Source organism: Trachurus japonicus, chromosome 5 (assembly GCF_045865225.1).
Source record: "Trachurus japonicus isolate A0001 chromosome 5, Traja_1.0".
In the NCBI taxonomy this organism is placed as follows: domain Eukaryota; kingdom Metazoa; phylum Chordata; class Actinopteri; order Carangiformes; family Carangidae; genus Trachurus; species Trachurus japonicus.
This window is the reverse complement of record NC_140911.1, coordinates 30,182,692-30,202,410: the sequence shown is the minus strand read 5'-3', so window position 1 is coordinate 30,202,410 and position 19,719 is coordinate 30,182,692. Positions and strand designations below refer to the sequence as shown.

The following is a 19,719-nucleotide window of genomic DNA, read 5'->3' as shown; positions in this document are numbered from 1 at the left end:
GGTTTCACAGTGATAATAACACAACGTTTTACTTGTGTTCACTTTGGTATGTTTTTCTGTCTGCTGAATATCACAGTTTGTTGAGCAAGAAAAACCTGCATATGAAACCAAAATCATAAGAATAAAAGAAATAATTCATTCATTTAGGCCTAGAACTGTTTAATAGTTCTCATTCAAGTGGCCGATGGGTTCTAAGTGAGCTACTTATTTTCTTCACAGCACAGTGGACATGCTGCTCTGGATTTCTATCTACAGTTAAGATCAATGAAGATGACTCGACAGTCTTCATTCAGGACAGAGGAGTGTTCCACAGTTCAAGCATTACAGTAGCTCTAATACATTTGTATGGACATGTTTTTATGACTGGCATCATTTTAGCATTGTAATAACTTTCTTTGTCTTTTCACCCTGAAATAGTGACTAATACTATTTGTGATTAATGAGGTTGGATATTTCCCAGTTAAAATGACAGAGACGAGGCCTTGAGCCCATTGTGTTAACTGTGAAAATAACACACCTCAAGTGGTGTATACAACATAGATTACACATCTAAATCATTACTTTAGCTTTTTATTTTATGCATTCCTGTTGACTGTGCTAAATGCTCACACCTACCTTCTGTAACTGCGTCTCCAACTTACTACACTCCTCTTTTTTCTGCTCGATGGCGATCTCTAGTGATTTGAGCTTTGAATCCTTCTTGAGGCCAGAAGATGCGAGCGATGAGGCGTGTTCCTTCAAGTCGATGAGACTCGACTGCAGGCGGACAGAGAGCACAGACAGGTTAAAACCAGGCTTGAACCAGCTCTTGGTTTCCCTCATCAAACTCATCAAATACACAATCCAACAACTCCAAAACGCACTCATGGACAAGTTGTGACCTGCACATTCGCCACGCTATGAGATAATAACGGAACGTTACGAGACAGAGTTGTTTTAGAGGTAAATACATACAAAACCGCTGATGGGGGCAGTTTTTTGGCAAGCAGTCTCTGCATTTAAGAAGAAGAAGAAGTACTTTATTTGTCACATATACAGCTAGTACAGTGAAATTCTTTCTCTGCATTTAACCCATCCCTGAGGAGCAGTGGGCAGCCACGGAGCGGCGCCCGGGGACCAACTCCAGATCATGAGCCAGTGCCTTGGTCAGTGGCGCTGACTGGAGGATTAACCTAGCCGACATGTTTTTAGTGGTGGGGGAAACCGGAGCACCCGGAGGAAACCCACGCAGACACGGGGAGAACATGCAAACTCCACACAGAAAGGACCTGGGCGGCCGGGGATACGAACCCAGGACCTTCTTGCTGTGAGGCAACAGTGCTAACAGTGCTAACCACTGCGCCACCGTGCCGTTACCTTGAAAACAACTCCGACAATTAAAGGTAACGAACCTACAGTACATGGCAATGGGCCAATCTGCCAAAAAGTTGAACTATCCCTTTAAGGTAATCATTAACAACAAATCTGATCGATGGACCTTTGTTGCATCTTCTCTCACTCTCCTCCCCTTTTTTGTCATAAAAAAAATCCAATAGCTTTAATTTCAATGCCGTAGCCAAACTTACTGAACAGCAGCCTTCTCCTAGCAGCAGATCAGCTCTTTCCTTCAGCTTCCTCTGGAGAACCAGCGGAGCTCTATATTGAGTCCCAGATAGTTTCTTTAAAAAATTTAATTATATTTCTTAGCTCAGGTCCTAAACCCACCACGTGTCTAATTGGCCCTCTGCCAGGAAAACTCTCCAAAGACCTCTGTCAGGGCTGAACATTGTTAATTATCACTGACTGCTGGCACTGTCCCCACTGGTTTGAAAACTGTCGTGGTTAGACTTTACTGAAGGAGCCACGCCTTCAGAGTTTCCACCTATTCCCCAGAATCAAATCCTCGCTTCTTCTCAAAAGTTCCAGGAAAGTTTGATCTCAGTAGCTTTCAGCTGAGCTCACTTATCAAACAATAATATTTTCAGTCTGTTGTGAGGGCCTGCTATTCCACTGCACCAGCTCTCACTGCAGCAGTCTATCTGCTGATTTCTATGGATCCAGATTCCACCTCTGTGCTTTCCTTTCTGAACCTCAGTACAGCTGCTGGTCCACACAGATCACTGTGTTCTTCTGGACTGGCTGGGAAGCGATTTTGGTGCCTCTAAGTCCTACTTACCTGAACACAGCATGTTTCATATAATAATAAACAAATCATAATGTGAAATATGGAGTACCTCAGGGCCCTTTGCTTTTCTTTCTTTACATTTCAAATTATTCACCGTCACAGAATTAAAGCACGTTAAAGACATCACATAGACTCTTATTTTATCGACAGAGATAAAATTCTGTACTTTTGTGTCCATGACTGATTCTGTTTCATCCCACTTTATTATTGGAATGTTTTGTGTCTAGCTAGAATTTGAGCTAAATCCACACATTTTGACCATATTACAGAACATTTTCATTGGCTTCCTACAGTATTCAAATCAGATCAGACATTACGGTGTTAATGAGATACCGGCATCATTCTCGTCTCATCACTTTAAACTGTATATTTTGTTTAGTCTCAGAGTTTAAAAGACATCTGTTAGCTGCAGAGCATTTCCTGGCTCACTCTATTGAAGCCTTTAAATCCAAACTTGAATCCATCTAAACTTTCCCTTTGCACCAGCAGGTCAATCTCAGCTTCAACTAATCAAATAAACCCAGTACATACTGTACAGTTTTGTCCATGTTGTCCTCTGGATGTGATTTTCTGAGCATCACTGCATGGTCTTTCCTGTTTGTTTATTTCCTCATGCACATGAGCACTGCGGCTCTCTACCTCTCTCTCTCAACTGCCCACAATGAATCTAGTTCTGCCACTCATGAGGACATTTTTCCTGCTGTGCTTGCACATGGTGGGAATTTGGGTCTACATAAATCAATATTATTGAGAGACTATTGTAGATGCACTCTGTAATTGAACACACCCCTTCATCCTCACATAAGAACAACATCTTTTCCCTCACTGACCTCTTTGTCTGTTAATTCTATCTGCAGGCTGTTGACTTTCTCCTTTAGGTCCTTGTTCTCCTTCTTATACGACTCCACTTCTTCCAGACGTTCTCTGTCTTCTCTCTCCCTTTGGTCCTTTAAACGTTCTATGATCCTCTCCTAACACACACGGACACACACGGACACACACACACACACACACACACACACACACACGGACACGGACACACACACACACACACACACACACACACACACACACACACACACACACACAGAGTTAGGAGTATTTTCATGCAAAATCCATGAAGACCATCTAGATTTTCCACACTGGTGTCACGCTATTACTGTTAAGAATCCTCATTTGCAGTGGTTGCAGACATTTTAATAAATAGTAGGGTTGGGCGGTAACACTGTAATAAGGTATACAGCGGTATCTTGAAATAGCAACGGTATCAGTTTCATTACCATCATTAAAAAAAGACTTGCAGTGCACTCATATAGGGCCCTGATATATTACCTACTAAATACAATTCATTTTTCTGCCTAAATAATAAGTGTATGTCCGGCATCTACATGTGTGTGGTTGAGTTTTCAGTTTTGCTCCAATAGCATCATGTTTTACTTTGGGAAGATGTTTGATAAAGTTGATGGATGTGACGTGGTCACGTGATGCTTCAGAGAAGAGATGGAGGAAAAGAAGAAACTCAACTTCTGCAAAAACCTTGACTAGATTTGAAGCACTATGTTGCCATGGTTATCATGTGTGTCTTGTAGGCTTGTGCCAACATTTTTTTTTTGCATATGTTATAAAAACACATAGAGACGCTGCTAGCTGATCAGCGCTCCGATGGAGGTTCGACCTTCTGATGCTGAACTCATGTTATAGAGACGACGTGCAGCCAAACAGCAGCTGAGGAGAGAGGAGCAGCAGAGCTCCTCTGTGCAGCTGCAGGTGAACCGGCTGGAGAGGCAGCGCCGTCCACATTTTGTTAGAAGCTATTTGTTGTTAATAAAAGTTAATCAATGTTGGTAATGTACATGTTTAGTTATTGTTTGTATACTTTGGTGACTCTGTCTGAGCTATGCAACATGATTTTTAATTGGCCACGGTAATACCGTATACCACGGTAGAATGTGGAGGTTTAACAGTATCAACATTTGGATAGCGCCCAACCCTAATAAAGAGGATAAAATGAAATAAAATAATCTCAATCTATAAACTGGATTAGTTTTAGGAAATTATTGGTTTGTTCTGGCACCCCATCATCATCTTGATTAATGTTCTCTTTTACTCTTAATCACTTTGTGCTGGAGTTCTCACACAGAACCACTGGAGCTCAGTATTATTATAGAACATTTTCAAGGTGTAAGAAATTTAACCTCTTCAGTCTGCGGGAGGGAGTAAAATTGATTCAGGAATTCACTACAGAGCCCCGAGGAGGAAAAATGATTTAGTCTTGCAGAAGCTGGTGGTAAGCTGCGTTTGCTGCAGTCCTGTGCTGTACCTTCTCTGACAGCGCCTCCTCCAGCGTGGCCAGGGCAGTGTCTGTGTTGCTGGAGTCGGTCTGCAGGGACTTGACCCTGTCCTTCAGGTTCCCCAGCTGCTTGTCTTTGTCACGCAGCTGCTCCTGCAGGTTCTCGATCTGACCCGGAGAGAGAGGGAGAGAGAGAGACCGGCAGGATGGTGGTGGTGCCACGGGGGAGGAGAGGGAGCAGTGAAACAGAAGTAACCGGCATGATCTCAAAACCACAGCAATATTTCAAAGTCTGTGTAAGATCGCAAAAAAGCCTTTGAAGATTAACACGCTCTGCAGACAACGTCGTGTACATTAGCTGAAATGAGCCGAGACTTTAGACGGAATCATTTTTCACGTTTAAAAAGAATTTTAAGAAGTACTGCATATTAAAAATGTAGAATAATCATTATTGTGTATTAATTTACCATATTAATATATGAATGGCACAAACAAAACCAAATAAGGTGAAAAATAAGAATGTAGGAATCAGAGAGGTCACAAAGAGGCAGGTGGAAGTAGAAAGATGAAGGAAAGAAGGTGCAGTAGAACAAGAGAGGAGGAAAGAGCAAAAAGGAATGGGTGAGAGAGAGAGAGAGAGAGAGAGAGAGAAGGAGTAACACTCGGAGAGTATTTATAGCACATACACACACACACTAGAGGCAGTGAGGCAGAAATATCCTCTTGCTTGTCTTTCTGTGGACACTTTCCCCCTGAGAGCAACAGAGACTCTCTCACTCTTAATGGAGAGAGTAACCACTCTGCTCTGAGTGACTGCTCTGGACTGACGGAGGTAACTCTGTTCTTTTTGACGGTCAAGTTCCATCTGGAGCTCACTCTCCCACCAACCCACTACACTGCAGTTTAGTTTGGCCAATAAATAATATAACAAAAAACTCAAGAGAGAAACCGGTGGGGAGGTTCTTCTTGATCTCAGCTTCTCACCTTCTTCTGCAGGACATTGATCTTTCTCTCTTTCACCTCCAGCATGTCCTTCATGTCCCTGATTTCTCCGGCGAGCGTGCCCTTCTCCTCCGTCAGGTCCTGTAGCTGCTTGGTCTTCTTGTTCAGGAAGGACTCTTTCTCCTCCAGACGCAGACGTAGAGCATCCACCTGCAGCACCACACGGACAAAATCGTGATTCTAAAGAGCTTCATGATGTGAAACTGACTGTAACTCAACAACAACAACAAAAAATACAGATTTTCATTGTACGATTATTGTCAGAGAAATAATCATGCTATTACGATTATCACGATTATTATGCATTAATTAATTTCACAACATATGAATGTGTAAAATCAAATACAGTCAAAATATAATAGGGAATAATTAATAGTGAACAATTTTTTATTCTGTCTTTGTTTTATTATCTTATTGTGCTTTTATGGCGATATGGATCCCCTTGGGTCTGAAATAAAGAGATTAATGAATAATTACATTACTAATTATATACACTAAATATTTTAAGTATCTACTTTTAATATATAACCAATTATTAATCCTCCAGGGGAAGTGTTTTAAATATTCAAATCATTATTAGTCATCTATACCAAATGGTTATGTTTATTTTAATTGTTTGATTGTTTTTTTTAATCACAAATGAGACACTAACATTTAAATTCCTACCAATTGTACAGTATGTTACATTAGTTAAATGGACCAGTATTTCTTACATTTACCTTAACCTTTGTGCACATCTGCCTCTGTGTTTCCAACATAATCTCTTTTGGAAAGTGACGGTATTTAGGAATCTTTACGATTAATTAATTGTGGCGTTTAATACCGCGATTAATTGTGAAATAAGTAATCGTGACATCCCTACTTCAGAGTTATTAAACACAACAAATTTGCTAATTCTTCGACTGCCTGCAGGGACAACATTCAGCGTTCAGTGGAGGTGCTTTGAAGTGTTTATTGATCTTCACTTAATCTCCGTGAAGTTACAGAAAAAAAAAGGGACAGCACTTATTAGTGAGTGCGTTACAGAGACGGTAATGCTGCTCCCATCATTCATTGGCTGGTGCAGCTTTCTGATGTTTTTGATGTTTATTAGATGTGCTGTGACGGTTACACTCCACTTTTCCTGCTTCTTCTTTGGCGGCGCCTCGAGTTGCAGTCGAAGTCCCCAAAGTAAATACAGTGCTGATGTGATTTGCAGTAATAAGCCTGGGGCCAAAGGCGAGCCCCATTATTTGCTCAGTTTGTCTGGGAGGATGAAGATGTTAGCGAGGCAGCAAATAGTGTGCTTTGATTTACTGCGTGCGTACAAACAAATGAAGGTTTTTTTTTTATTATTATGTTTTCATTACCTCCGTTTGCAAGATGGCAGCACGTTGCTCCTTGGCAGTGAGAGACTCTTTGAGCACCTCGATATGCTGTTTGCAGTCTGAGTTCTGGTTGTTGAGGGTCTCTAGTTTTGTCTGCAGAGCCAGCAGCTCCGACTCCTTCTTTGACAGCTCCTGCTTCAGCTGGTCGATCTGCGACATGTGACACAGACAGGACAGCGGCGCCGCCCCGTTACGTTACATTACGTTAGCTGTATTGTTTTACCGCCGCGGCGCGTGTGTGTAACAGAGGGCACGGGAGAAAACACAACACATCAACACACATCTCTCTCATTAAAAATGCATTTGGGACTGACTCCCCCCCCCACCCCCCTGCATTCATCATATATTATACATCATCTCTATTCATGATTGATGAAAAGAGTCTAAAAATAGAATAACAAAACTGTGGCTGGTCTGCGGCTGGTCGGCTTGTATGAGGAGCCGTATGTAAACACACAGTGTTGGGGAACCTAGTTTGCACAGCTTGTAAAACTACATGTAGTTGAGCCTGGCAGTAGTTTGAACAAACTACATTTCTACCTCTTCTATCTACTCACCCTCATGTCGACTAAGAGCTGTGAGAATTTTCAGAGTCCTCCGTGCCTTCTCTGAGTTACGGGGGGGTCCGCGCAGCAGTATTTGTCCATATGATGGTTGTCAATGGATACCAACTTTCTTCATCCAAAAAGACACACCAAAAAACATCCAAATACACAGCTCGTCTGTAATGTCCCTCTTGTATTGAAGCCCCAATATGAGAAATTGTTCCGACATTCGTGCAAATCACGAGAGATTTGCACTGACACAGGAAGAGCAGTGAACCGAGACACTGGGAGCTTCTGCTACAAACAAGCTTAAAATATAGACTTATTTAATTTTTTTCTGAACAATTTCTCATGTTGGGGCTTCAATACAAGAGGGACATTACAGACGAGCAGTATGGAGGTATTTGGATGTTTTTTGGTGTGTCTTTTTGGACGAAGAAAGTTGGTATCCATTGACAACCATTATATGGACAAATACTGCTGCGCAGACCCCCCCGTAACTCAGAGAAGGAACGGAGGACTCTGAAAATTCTCACAGTACAGCTCTTAGTCGACATGAGGGTGAGTAGATGATGAGTGAAATTTGAATTTTGGGTGAACTATCCCTTTAATTATACTCATTTAAATCAACATGTGGTGTATATGAAACAAAATATATATCCTACAATAAATTCACATGCCAGCAGAAATATGCCTCTCAACTCACTTTTATATTTTAAAGGAAAAAAAAAGACATTTTTGGTCAATATACTACTGTAGGTTCACCATAGACATGTTGGCTAATATAAAGAGAAAATGAAAATCCTACACCAATACCCACTTGGAAATCAGAAATGTAAATCAGTCAACACAAAATGTAATAAAAAAATACAAAGAGATAGACATATTCTAGATCGGTGAGTCTTGAACAACAATGTTTAAAATCATGACAGGACCAAAATTATCCTTCACACCAAGAAGACCCATGAAAATAAAGAAAAAGTTGATGAAATCGAAAAAAAACAAAAAAAAAAAGAAAAAAAACATAGGAACACAAGAGAGTTCTGGATCACAATAATGGAAAACTTAAATTTATATGATATACTGTAGGTCTTTTTTTATATAAAAAATATTTCCTGTTATTAGCCAAAATTGTAGTTTGTAAATTGAGTTAAACTCCAAAAAATGACGCAAAAAGTAGTTGAAATACTTGACGCAGCACAAAATATGAATGTAGTTTAACTACCAGTAAGTTACAGCAAATTGTAGTTAAGCTATGTAGCTCAACTACATGTAGTTTAAGTTTCCCCAACACTGTAAACACAGAGTCAAAGCTCAAGGAGAGGGTAACACACACACACACACACACACACACACACACACACACGCTTTGACACACTCGCAGTGTCACCATCAAAAAACACAAGTTCTCATATCATCAGGGAGCGTGTGCTGATAGAAACACTGACAGCTGAAGTCACTAGAATTAGAACGGATCTATCACTCTGACTTTGTGCAGGTGAACACCAACTCACTCTGAACATGATGTACCTCACAGAACCGTCTGTGGGCGGCAGACTAATAAAGTCCTGGCCTTTCAGATGTAATTAATGAAGGAAAAGTTGCGTATTCTATTACAAGCCACAGCGTGTACTTGCTGATTTAGCCTGTTCTGGTATTCTTGTTACTGAGCTCTTCTCGAAAAACAGCAGAGAAGCATCTCAGGTCGTTGCCAGCAGGACACTTTGCTGATGACACTAAAAAAAACAGCTCATTTAAGTCACTCATCAGCTGCATTTAGTGTTCTCCCCAGATTCTGTCAGCCTGTTCTCACAGCATGTGGACTTCTACCAGTGCATGCAAAGTGGAGAGACGGTATCTACCTTGGTCTTCATAAACTTTGAGTGATTCTTGTAGACCTCCATCTGTTTGATCTCCTCCTCTCTGTCCTCTGTGTTTAGTAAGCCGTTTGCTTTCAGCATTTGGATCTCATCCTCCAGATCTCGGATGTTGCGCTCCAGAGAGGCGATTTTGGTGTCCTGCAAACAAACAGGCAGAGGAGACACACCTCAAAACCTTGGCCGGCATGTCCACAAGTTGCATGCTGCAAATAAACCTGAACCAGAGCCCAGAAGAAAAAAAAAATTAGAGAGAGTAAAAGACAAAAAGAATGACAGAGAGATATACGGTGAGAGAAAGAGAAGCTGGGAGAAGCTCTCTGGTGTATCTGAGAGCAACTGCAGCATCTGTCGGTGAAATCTGAAGATTTCTACCCAGCTCTTTGCAGCAGCTCAGAGGATTAATCACCATTGGGAAATACTGAGCGCACATCCAGCACGCAGGGATCGGCCAGGACTGGAGAAAAAACGACAGGAGGGCAAGAAAAGAAAAGTAACAAGCTGTAGCTTTCGCTGTTAGTTGCTCGCAGATCGATGCAGGATCCAGTCTCTGGACTGCGACTGCGAGCGCAGCTTTAGCTTCACGGCTTTTTAAATAAATAATACAACGTCTTTAAGATTAGCCATGGTCCATCTCCCTTCTCCAGCAAAGCGCAGAGCGACCTTGCTCCTTCCTGTCTTTCTCTCTCTTTTGGCGCGTCTCCTCCTTTTCCTCCGAGTGGCTCTGAACTTATGAACTTATGGCCGCCGGCGGGGGTCAGTCGCAGCCCGCTGCAGAGGAACATGTATCGTAATGAGGAGTGATGGACTATCGCAGAGGGATCTGAGGGGTTGACATCGATGCGTGAACGGTGTTACATGTACATGCGCCCTGCCGCTGCGTCTCACCTCAGTCTCCGTGTTAACGAGACGAACATCAGTGAACTAACATCGCTGCGATGTAAGACACAAGACACCATACCTTCAAAAAAGGAGGAGGGGAGGGGGTTTATTCCATCCACATGATGTGATCACTGGTACATCGACCTGGGCAGTAAATCTGGCTCTTTATCTCTCTTTTCCTGCCTCTGTGTGTCTCTCTTTCCCTCTATCTCCCTGCATACTGGCCTCTCTCTGTCATAAACAACCACACCTGTTTCCATGGTAGCAGCAGGCAGGCTATAAGCTGTGCACTGTCTCTGGTGAGTGAGGAGGAGAGGGGCGGGGAGGGATGGAGGGGAGGGAGGGAGGGAGGATTGTTCGTGCTTCCATCAGCATCGACGCAGCAGAGGGAGAGAGGAGAGATGCATGCAGGGTCTTCCTGCACAGGAGGAGGAGGAGGAGGAGGAGGCGGGTCTTCCCTCGCTCTGCATGCAAATCGACACACAACCGGAGGGGAGGGGGGGGGGGGGGGGGGGGGGGGGGGGGGCTGCATGGGCCTGCACAGCGCCGATCCAGCCGAGCTGAGAGGGGCTGTGTCAGCTCGGCAATGATGTCATGATTTATTTTGAGGAAGTGATGTCAGGCCTCTGCAGTGAGGCTGGGGGTGTCTACAGCTGGATGGCCCCACTTTCTCTCTGCTGCCAGATCCAGCTGCTGTACAACAAGTGCCGATTGGAGCAGACAACGTTATCCTAAGAACAGAATATAAAGCATTTCATATCTGCAAACAGTGTGACGTCTTCATCACAGGATGGAATATTAATGTCTGTAAAATGAAATAAACTTGAGCCGAGGAGCTAAAAGCGTTCACATCTGATGATGATGCTGGTGTGAAACTCTGATCCGAGTCCGTCTTCTTAAACACTTCCTCATTGAAAATGAACGTTTGCCTCATATTTAAAGCTCCTTTAAACCCCTGAAGCTTGGAAGTTACATAAAAACATTACACACACATTCCTCCACAACCTGCTTTTTTCCCCCCAAGATGCCAGTTTAAAACCTGCACAATCTGCTTCCATCACACAGAAAGCTCTACCCACCCTGTGCACCACATGATCACATGTGATTCAGCCTGATGCGTTGTCTGTTATGTGTAGAGCTGCAGCAATTCATCGATTATTAAATTAAGCGTCAACTATTTCGATAATCAAATAATCAGTTTGGGTATTTTTTTAAGACAAAAAGTCAAAATTCTCTGATTTCAGCTTCTTAAAGGGATAGTTCAACATTTTGGTGAATTGGCCCATTGCCATAATCCCTATAGTCATAGCAGTAGGTTCGTTACCTTTAATTGTCAGTGCAAGCTATTTTAGAGCAGCAGAGCAGAGCCGCGAGCTGCTCAGAGCTACACTACGGAGGCTAATGGGATTTCTTGGTTTCCCTCATCATTCACCACACTATGAGATAATAATGGAACTTTACAAGACAGAGTTGTTTTCGAGGTAAATTCATGCAAAACAGCTGATGCGCATTCCCGTCAGGGGCAGTTTTCTGGCAAGCAGTCTCTGCATTTCGACGACTGTCTCGTAGCGTTCCATTATTATCTCATAGCGTGGTGAATGTGCAGGTCACAACTTGTCCATGAGAGCGTTTGAGTTGTTGGATTGTGTATTTGATTAGTTGGATGAAGGAAACCAAGAAATCCCATTAGCCTCCGTAGCGTAGCTCTGAGCAACTCGCGGCTCTGCTTCGTCGTTCTAAAAAAAACTTGCACCGACAATTAAAGGTAACGAACCTACTCCTAAAACTATGGGATTATGGTAATGGGCCAATCTGCCAAAAGGTTCAACTATCCCTTTAAATGTGAATATTTCTGGTTTCTTTGTTCCTTCATGACAATAAATTGAGTATCTCTTTGGTTTGTGGACAAAACAAGACATTTCAGGACGTCATCTTGTAGTTTGGGAAACACTGACATTTTTCAACATTTTTTAACATTTTATTGACCAAACAACTAATTGAGAAATTGTTTAAATAATCAACAGATTAATCAATAATAAAAATAATCGTTAGTTGCAGCTCTAGTTATGTGTCTTCAGAAACATCACATTTTAAATGAAGCTCTGCACAAACTGTAGTTGAAATGACAGACCCAGCATCTGTGATGTGACAGGATAAATCCTTATGATTTAATTTGTCACTACTTGTCATGAAACCAGCATGTCGCAGTTCCACCCGACCGGGAACTGCGTTGCTCTCCAAGGTGAGCGACGCCAGTGCAAATGTTGAACAGTTATATTGATTCTTTTTTATGTGAACACAAACTGCTGTGTGAGCTGATGCACAGTGTCTGCACGTCTGTGTTGTGAGACAGGGAGATAGAGGGGTGATGTGGTGTGTTGACTATTGACTCAGCTGCTGTGGATCACAATGACAACAATAGAGTCTGTAGAACACAGACACATACAAAACACTGGTGTAGGCCTCAGTTTAGACATGTAGCAGTGACTCAAACATATATTAAGGCATAAACATCTTATTCAAAGGGATAGTTCAACATTTTGGCAAACTGGCTCATTGCCATAATCCCTATAGTTTTAGGAGTAGGTTCATTACCTTTATTTGTTGGTGCGAGCTATTTTTAGAACGGCGGAGCAGAGCCGCGAGCTGCTCAGAGCTACACTACGGAGGCTCATGGGATTTCTTGGTTTCCCTCATCAAACTCATCAAATACACAATCCAACAACTCCAAAACGCTCTGGTGGACAAGTTGTGACCTGCACATTCACCACACTATGAGATAATAACGTAACGTTACGACACAGAGTTGTTTTCAAGAATTCATGCAAAATTGCTGATGCGCGTTCCTGTCGGGGGAAGTTTTTCAGCAAGCAGTCGAAAACAACTCTGTCTCATAATGTTCCGTTATTATCTCATAGCGTACTGAATGTGCAGGTCACAACTTGTCCATGAGTGCATTTTTGAGTTGTTGGATTGTGTATTTGATTAGTTTGATGAGGGAAACCAAGAAATTCCATGAGCCTCCGTAGCGTAGCTCTGAGCTCTGCTCTGCCGTCTAAAAACAGCTTGCACCGACAATTAAATGTAACAAACCTACTCCTAAAACTATGGGGATTATGGCAATGGGCCAAGTTGCCGAAATGTTGAACTATCCCTTTAAGATAAACTGTTCTGTAGTTTTGTTTGGTGCAGTTACAGAGGAATTACCTTCACAATGTGTAACATAACAAATGGAAATTGCTGCAACTGGATGAAGGAAACTTATTTAAAGACATCTTTTCCAACTGTGACTGTAGTGTTTGGCTGTGGTCAGGCTGTATATGGTGAGTCAGGTTCTTACTTTCATCTCTATGATGGTCTGCAGGGCCTTGGTTTTGCTTGGATCCTGATGCAGCTGGTTCCTTCTGTGCAGCTCCTTACAGAAAACACACATTAATATCTGGCACCTGTGCAGCAGAGTCTATGTCAGCTCAACTGAAAGCAGGGACTTAAAAGAATAGTTCACCCAAAATTCAAATTGCACTCATTATCTACTCACCCTCATGTCGACTAAGGGCTGGGAGAAGTTTCAGAGTCCTCCGTGCCTTCTCTGAGTTACAGGGGGTCTCGGCGTAGCAGTACATGTCCATATAACGGTTGCAAATGGATACCAACTGTCTTCGTAACAAAATACACACCAGAAAACATCCAAATACCTCCATGCTGCTCGTATGTAATGTTCGTCTTGTATTGAAGCCCCGAAATGCGAAATTGTTCAGAAAAAAATTAAATAAGTCTATATTTTTGTCTATATTTGCGCCAGCGGCAGTAATTGCACTGACGCCGGCGCAAATCTTGTGAGATTTAGACAAACCAGGAAGAGGAGCTTCCGCTGCAAACAAGCTTGAAATATAGACTTATTTAATTTTTTTCAGAAGAATTTTGCATTTCGGGGCTTCAATACAAGACGGACATTACATACGAGCAGCATGGAGGTATTTGGATGTTTTTTGGTGTGTCTTTTTGATATGAAGAAAAGTGGTATCCATTTGCAACCGTCATATGGACATGCAGTGCTGCACCGAGACCCCCTGTAACTCAGAGAACGCACGGAGGACTCTGAAACTTCTCCCAGCCCTTAGTCGACATGAGGGTGAGTAGATAATGAGTGAAATTTCAATTTTGAGTGAACTATCCCTTTAAAAGACTATAGAGAAAAAAACCAAAAATGCATAAACAGTCATCCATTACATAATCAATATGCTACACTTTAGCAGCAAAGCAGAGCATATGGATTTGGTAACACTACTGTGCTGCCCTCTAGTGATGGCAAAATATAAAGCAGGCAGTCTGAACTCTCCCACCCTGGACCTCATGTATTTCTTTCCAGATAACCTTGGTCACAGGATACCTCTCGCAGATGGATGTTCTCCTTCTCCTTTTGGTCCAGGATGACCTCCAGGTGTCCCAGCTGGGCCTCCGCCTCGGCAATGCGCCTGGCTCTCTCCTGCTCCTCCTCCTCCGACGCCCTGCCCGGCCCCGGCGGCAGCCCTTTGCTCTGCAGCATCTCCAGCAGCTTCTTGATGGACTCGTCTCTGGCGCCCAGCGTCTGCTTCTGGGTCTCGATCCTCAGCTCCATCTCCTCCAGCGTCTTCCGCAGCAGGAAGAGCTCCTTGGCCTGTCGGTCGTGCTCGGCCTGCAGCCGACGGAAGTTCTCCTCCGTCAGCTCGATGGTGGTGAAGTGCTCGGAGGCGGAGCGGTTGCCGCTCTCCTGCTGCAGCAGGTGGTTCAGGTCTCGCTGTGTGCGCAGCTCGTCCTGCAGGGCCTGGATGGTCATCTGGAGGTGCTGATTGACCCATAAGCAAACAGACAGAGACTAAACAATTACTGATTTTAGGAACAAACGCGCAAAAGTCTGTCTTTGATTACACGACACATGAGGGAAAACCACACATCGACACACACTGCTGAAATGCTGTTGCACACTGTGGTTCTGTGGAGAAATGCAACAGTGGGTCAAAGATGGGGAATACTTGACTTACCTTGGGATATCTTGTGAAGCACAGAGACAGTTCATGACTGATTCTGTCAAACTCTATAATGTGTGAGGAAAAATAGATCCTTTTCTTTAAATACAATTTGAATGCATTGAATTTTCCTACTAGTAGAAAAAAAAAACAAGGATTACACTAAATTACAGCCGTTGCTCTGTTTTTACACCAATAAACACAGCAGAATGAATGGGAGCTGTAAACTTAATCAAAGCAGAGAACCCCCCCCTGATGCCTTCCTGCAGCGCAGCAGAGGTCTTTGCTCTCTGACACTCAATCTGAGAGGCCTGGATACAAATAGCAAGCGTCAGATAATAATGAGCCGTTACCACTGGTGGATGTGGACAGCTAAAAATATGAAATATTGAAAATTGGACCTTCCGGATTCACACACTGAGAGGAAACAGTCATATTCTGACCACAGCTGTACAGGTCTGAATTTGCGTTTGTCTGGGATTTAATAAAGTAAAATGGATATGATTCATTATTTCTCTTTTTGTGTTGAATTCCAGATTAAAGGGGAATAAAGTTTGGGGCCAAAGGGCCAGTTTCTGTCAAGGCTCAGGCTCAGTTTGCCTGCTGACGTTTTCCCTGAGAAAAACAGACCAATCAATCCAAGTCCAGAAAATGGCCCAGTCTGGATATGAAGGAGAAGAAACAGTTTCTTACACTGAAATCAACTTCACAGGCAGTCTGGGGTTTGTGGTGCTACAGGGAGATGGAAAACCAGACACATTTGGAACCCTTATTAACCCCCCCCTCTATGGAGTTTATGGGGAAACATATGAGGAGTCACGGGACAAGGAGGGGTAGATCGGACTGCTGCAGATATCTCACTTCCTATTGGAGGTTACGGGATTCATAGGAGAGGAGGTTGTATGGTGCAAAGGGATTGCCAGGTGTCTGAAAAAATACACGCCACACTGAAGGTGACTCTATGTTGTGCACACGGGAAGTGGTGCAAACATAGGGACAAACCTTGGTTCTCCTGGCATCCAGCAGCTGCAGAGCATGGGCAGAATGAACAGAAAAAACAAATGTATGGTAAAAAACAGAGCGTCAGAGCATGATGCAACAGAGACGGATGATCAACACAAACCAGCCAGAGTTTCAAATGAGAGCCACTCATCAGCGTCTGTCCAGCTGCATGTTTATCAACCCCTCAGCCCTTTAGTCAGCACATCCCAGTCACAACAGACCTCTCTCGCAGCAGACACTTTGGCTTTTCATAGCAACAAAAGCACAGGCAGAATGCATCCTTTTTTTTTTCCTTTTTCATTCAAGCAATGACAAATCAAATGATAATGACAAGCATTGTGTGCATCTGACATCTGAATGCATCATTTTCATAACGATCGCTTTCCATTCAGGTGAGCTTGTTCGTCTTGGTATTTTTACATTCTGGCTCTCTGAGCCACCTGATAGAACGGAGCCATTATTAACGAAATTAGTTTCACCGGTGCTTTTCCTGCTACGACAAGTCAAAATGTCTCCTGGGAGAGAAGTCGATACAGCTTCAGACAAAATATGACTTTATCAAGATGCCCTTTCTGGAGAGAGATGAGGAAAAAGCTTCGAAATGGCTGTAAAATGGCTCCAATCCAATCCATCACCATCGTCTTATCTTTACTGATCTCTGATGGTGACATTACAATTTAAAGAAAGAAAAATAGTGATAGTTTAGTGGTGATCAGATAATGATGAGACTGAAAAAGCTGACTTATCAGCTGATCACTTGTTATGCAGTGTGAATATGAGCTCTCTGAATATCTTTAGACCGCTGCTCTGATGTGTTCATCTTCAGAAACATTTTAACTGGCCTAACTGGTTCACTACTTTCTGACATTTACAGATGAAATGGTTAATACTTTTTTTTTAAACTAGCAGCATGTGAAACTAGTCATCAGTGGCAGCTACGACCTGCTGACACTATTAATACTGAGTATTACTGTAAATCTGAAACTTTATTAAAGGAGACATATTATGCCCTCTTTCCACAAATTTAAATAGTTCCCCGGCTGTGACATGCTTTGGTCAAAATACCCCAAGGATCAAACATCACAGCTCTTCTCATCCTCTCAAAACAGCCCTGTTCAGAACGGCTGGTTTCAGTGCCTGTCCCTTTAAATGCAAATGAACCACTGCTTGCCCCACCCCTTCTACTGCTACCAGGTAGGGGTGGTGTTATGCAAATTCGAATCCCGGTTACATCACTGGAAGACAACTGAGGGAACAGCTCGTAAAACCACATGGATTTCAACCTAGTGAGCTTGAACATTACAGATTTTTTTTGTCAATTCTCACATTTTGGGGGCTGGAAGGCAAGACAAACACCCAAATATATGTTAAAAAAACCTTCAAAAAGTGATATTTCCATAATATGTCCCCTTTAAAGGACCAACACCAGATCAAAAGGCTGAATCTGTTCTCCATCCCTCTAACATCCCTGGCCTCACACAGTGACAGTGTACCCTACTCTTCCAGCCACAGGAGGGCAGTGTTTGCACTAGCACATGGACCTGATGGATCTCCAGCTGACTGCAGGAGCGCTGCCATCTTCAACAGTTTTTGTCACACTCCCTTGTGAGTCAGTGGCATTCGGTCCAGCAACAGAAACCACTTCGTATCTCAAATTCACACTGTATGAGTGTAATGAGTATAATTTACATTCGTTTGCATGCACCATGCTATCGCTTACTCACATCTAACGCTATCAAACACAGCACGTAATTACTAGAAATACAGATGGGCAGGATCTGCACACTGTCAGAGGCGTAAATCAACGACAGCACAATAAGGATGGGTTAGGGTGTGGTGTAATCCTTTCATAAATAATCATTTATTAGCTGTGGGTATAAAATACTACTTCTCAACCATTATTTAATGCATGTGATATTGCTGTGGTGGGGTTAACCAATCAAAATGAGTAATAGCTGGTTTCCTTCATGAGTTATGAGCATGTCAGTAGTAACTCCCTGAAAATATCAGAGCTGCTCCCCTGTTTGTTCCTGACACTGCTCCCTCTGCCTTTCTCATCAGTGCTCTGCCCTGATCAATAACCTGCTGTCTTGGAACTAAACTGCAGGAGGCACTCCACTGATTCCATTTGCATAATTGCACTGTGGGTTAAAGGGTCTATATGGCCAGTCCTCCTGCATCCCCCGTCATCTACAGCCAAAAAAAAAAAAAAAATTAGTACCAGTTCCTGTGAGTCAGTCATGACTCAGCAGATACTTGGAGCTGTGGTCACCAAACCTTACAGGAAAGGCTTCGCTTCCGCTGCACGTCCGGAAAATGAGCTTCCAGGGGTTTCAGGAGTCCTCCCCCCCCGCCCCGCCCCTTCTGACTGACACCTGGGGCAGCCAGGAGTAACAGGATGTCAAAAATCCTTTTGTGCAGAAACACAAGATCCTTCTGAGAGCTACAGTAGACAAGGAGCTTGTCTTACCTTCATCTCCCTAAAAGCTCAAGACGCAAAAAGCCCAATAAGCTTACATGCAGGTTAATTATAAAGCCGGCAGCGTGCTACATGTTTGATTTTTTGATTTTTCACAAGATGAACAGTTTCTCTTCTCTGTGTGGTTTAACTTTATGTTAAGAATCCGTAATGCTTGTAAAGTTCACCCTCTCATTAGAGTGTTGACATTTGTTAATTAGCAGTTAACACAAAGTGCAGCCGAGACAGACGGGAATGTCATTAGTTTGCACATTACTTGGTCTTAAATCAAAACTGACATTTAATGTTTGACCTAAAGGTGGCACTAGAGGAAAATTAAACAATCACTAAAACCGTTACAATTCACCATGATGGGGACGTTGATGCGTCAAATTACATGGAAATCCACCCTCTAATGAGGATGAGGGGATCACTTAAGTAAGTTTTTTTTTATCATTATTTATTATTATGGGGCCCAGAATGACTGAGCGAAATGTTTTGGCCATCCATCAATGATCTGCTTAATTTCACTGGTAAACAAAATTTTTGACACACGAGAGACAAAGTTGTTATGATTTATCCTCTGGTCACCATGAACTCCACAGGGGAACTGCAGTCCATTCATCATCACACCTATCCAAGTGAGACATTTGACAAAAAATCAAAACCGTCTCCGTCTTTGTGTCAGGAGACTGACTGTTCGCCTCGGGGGACGTGAATGAATTGTCTGTATTTCATAGCAATTCATCCAGTAGATGTTGAGATATTTCAGTCTGAAGGAAAGTGCCGGTGCGACCAACGGACCACAAGATTCTTACTACTCTGTTGCCATGACTACAAATGTGTTTTGCAATGGGAAATTAGAACCGTTGAAACTGCTCCGGCAGCTACATGTGCAGTGTACTGTATATGCGTAAGTGTGTTGCAAAGAGTGGGTGTGTCAGATGGACAGCTTGAAAGCGCTGAGTCAGAGGCCTATTGCTCACCGTATTCTTAATGTCTGCGTTGCATGTCGTGATGGCTGACAATATACAATTAGACCTGCCAGCACACGTGGCATTTATCCATCTCCACTCTGCTGAAACAAAGCAGGAAAGACTGTGAATGCAGAAATCTGAGAGTCAGG

The 19,719-nt window shown here is 42.9% G+C and overlaps 1 protein-coding gene across 10 annotated transcripts in view; it reads right to left on the bottom strand.

The window, feature by feature from the left end:
• Nucleotides 1–19,719, bottom strand: part of erc2 (ELKS/RAB6-interacting/CAST family member 2) — a 52,242-nt gene that overhangs the window by 17,915 nt on the left and 14,608 nt on the right. For 6 of the 10 annotated variants that reach the window (XM_085777324.1, XM_085777328.1, XM_085777329.1 and 3 more), the window contains exons 3-11: nt 16,136–16,159; nt 14,518–14,952; nt 13,468–13,542; nt 9,231–9,386; nt 6,806–6,973; nt 5,439–5,606; nt 4,485–4,622; nt 2,995–3,135; nt 616–756 (exon numbers count right to left, since the gene is read on the bottom strand). In XM_085777324.1, coding sequence (XP_085633450.1) covers nt 616–756; nt 2,995–3,135; nt 4,485–4,622; nt 5,439–5,606; nt 6,806–6,973; nt 9,231–9,386; nt 13,468–13,542; nt 14,518–14,952; nt 16,136–16,159 — 1,446 coding nt within the window. The remainder of the gene's footprint in view (nt 1–615; nt 757–2,994; nt 3,136–4,484; nt 4,623–5,438; nt 5,607–6,805; nt 6,974–9,230; nt 9,387–13,467; nt 13,543–14,517; nt 14,953–16,135; nt 16,160–19,719) is intronic. The other 4 variants (XM_085777325.1, XM_085777330.1, XM_085777327.1 and 1 more) reach the window with 1 other exon arrangement.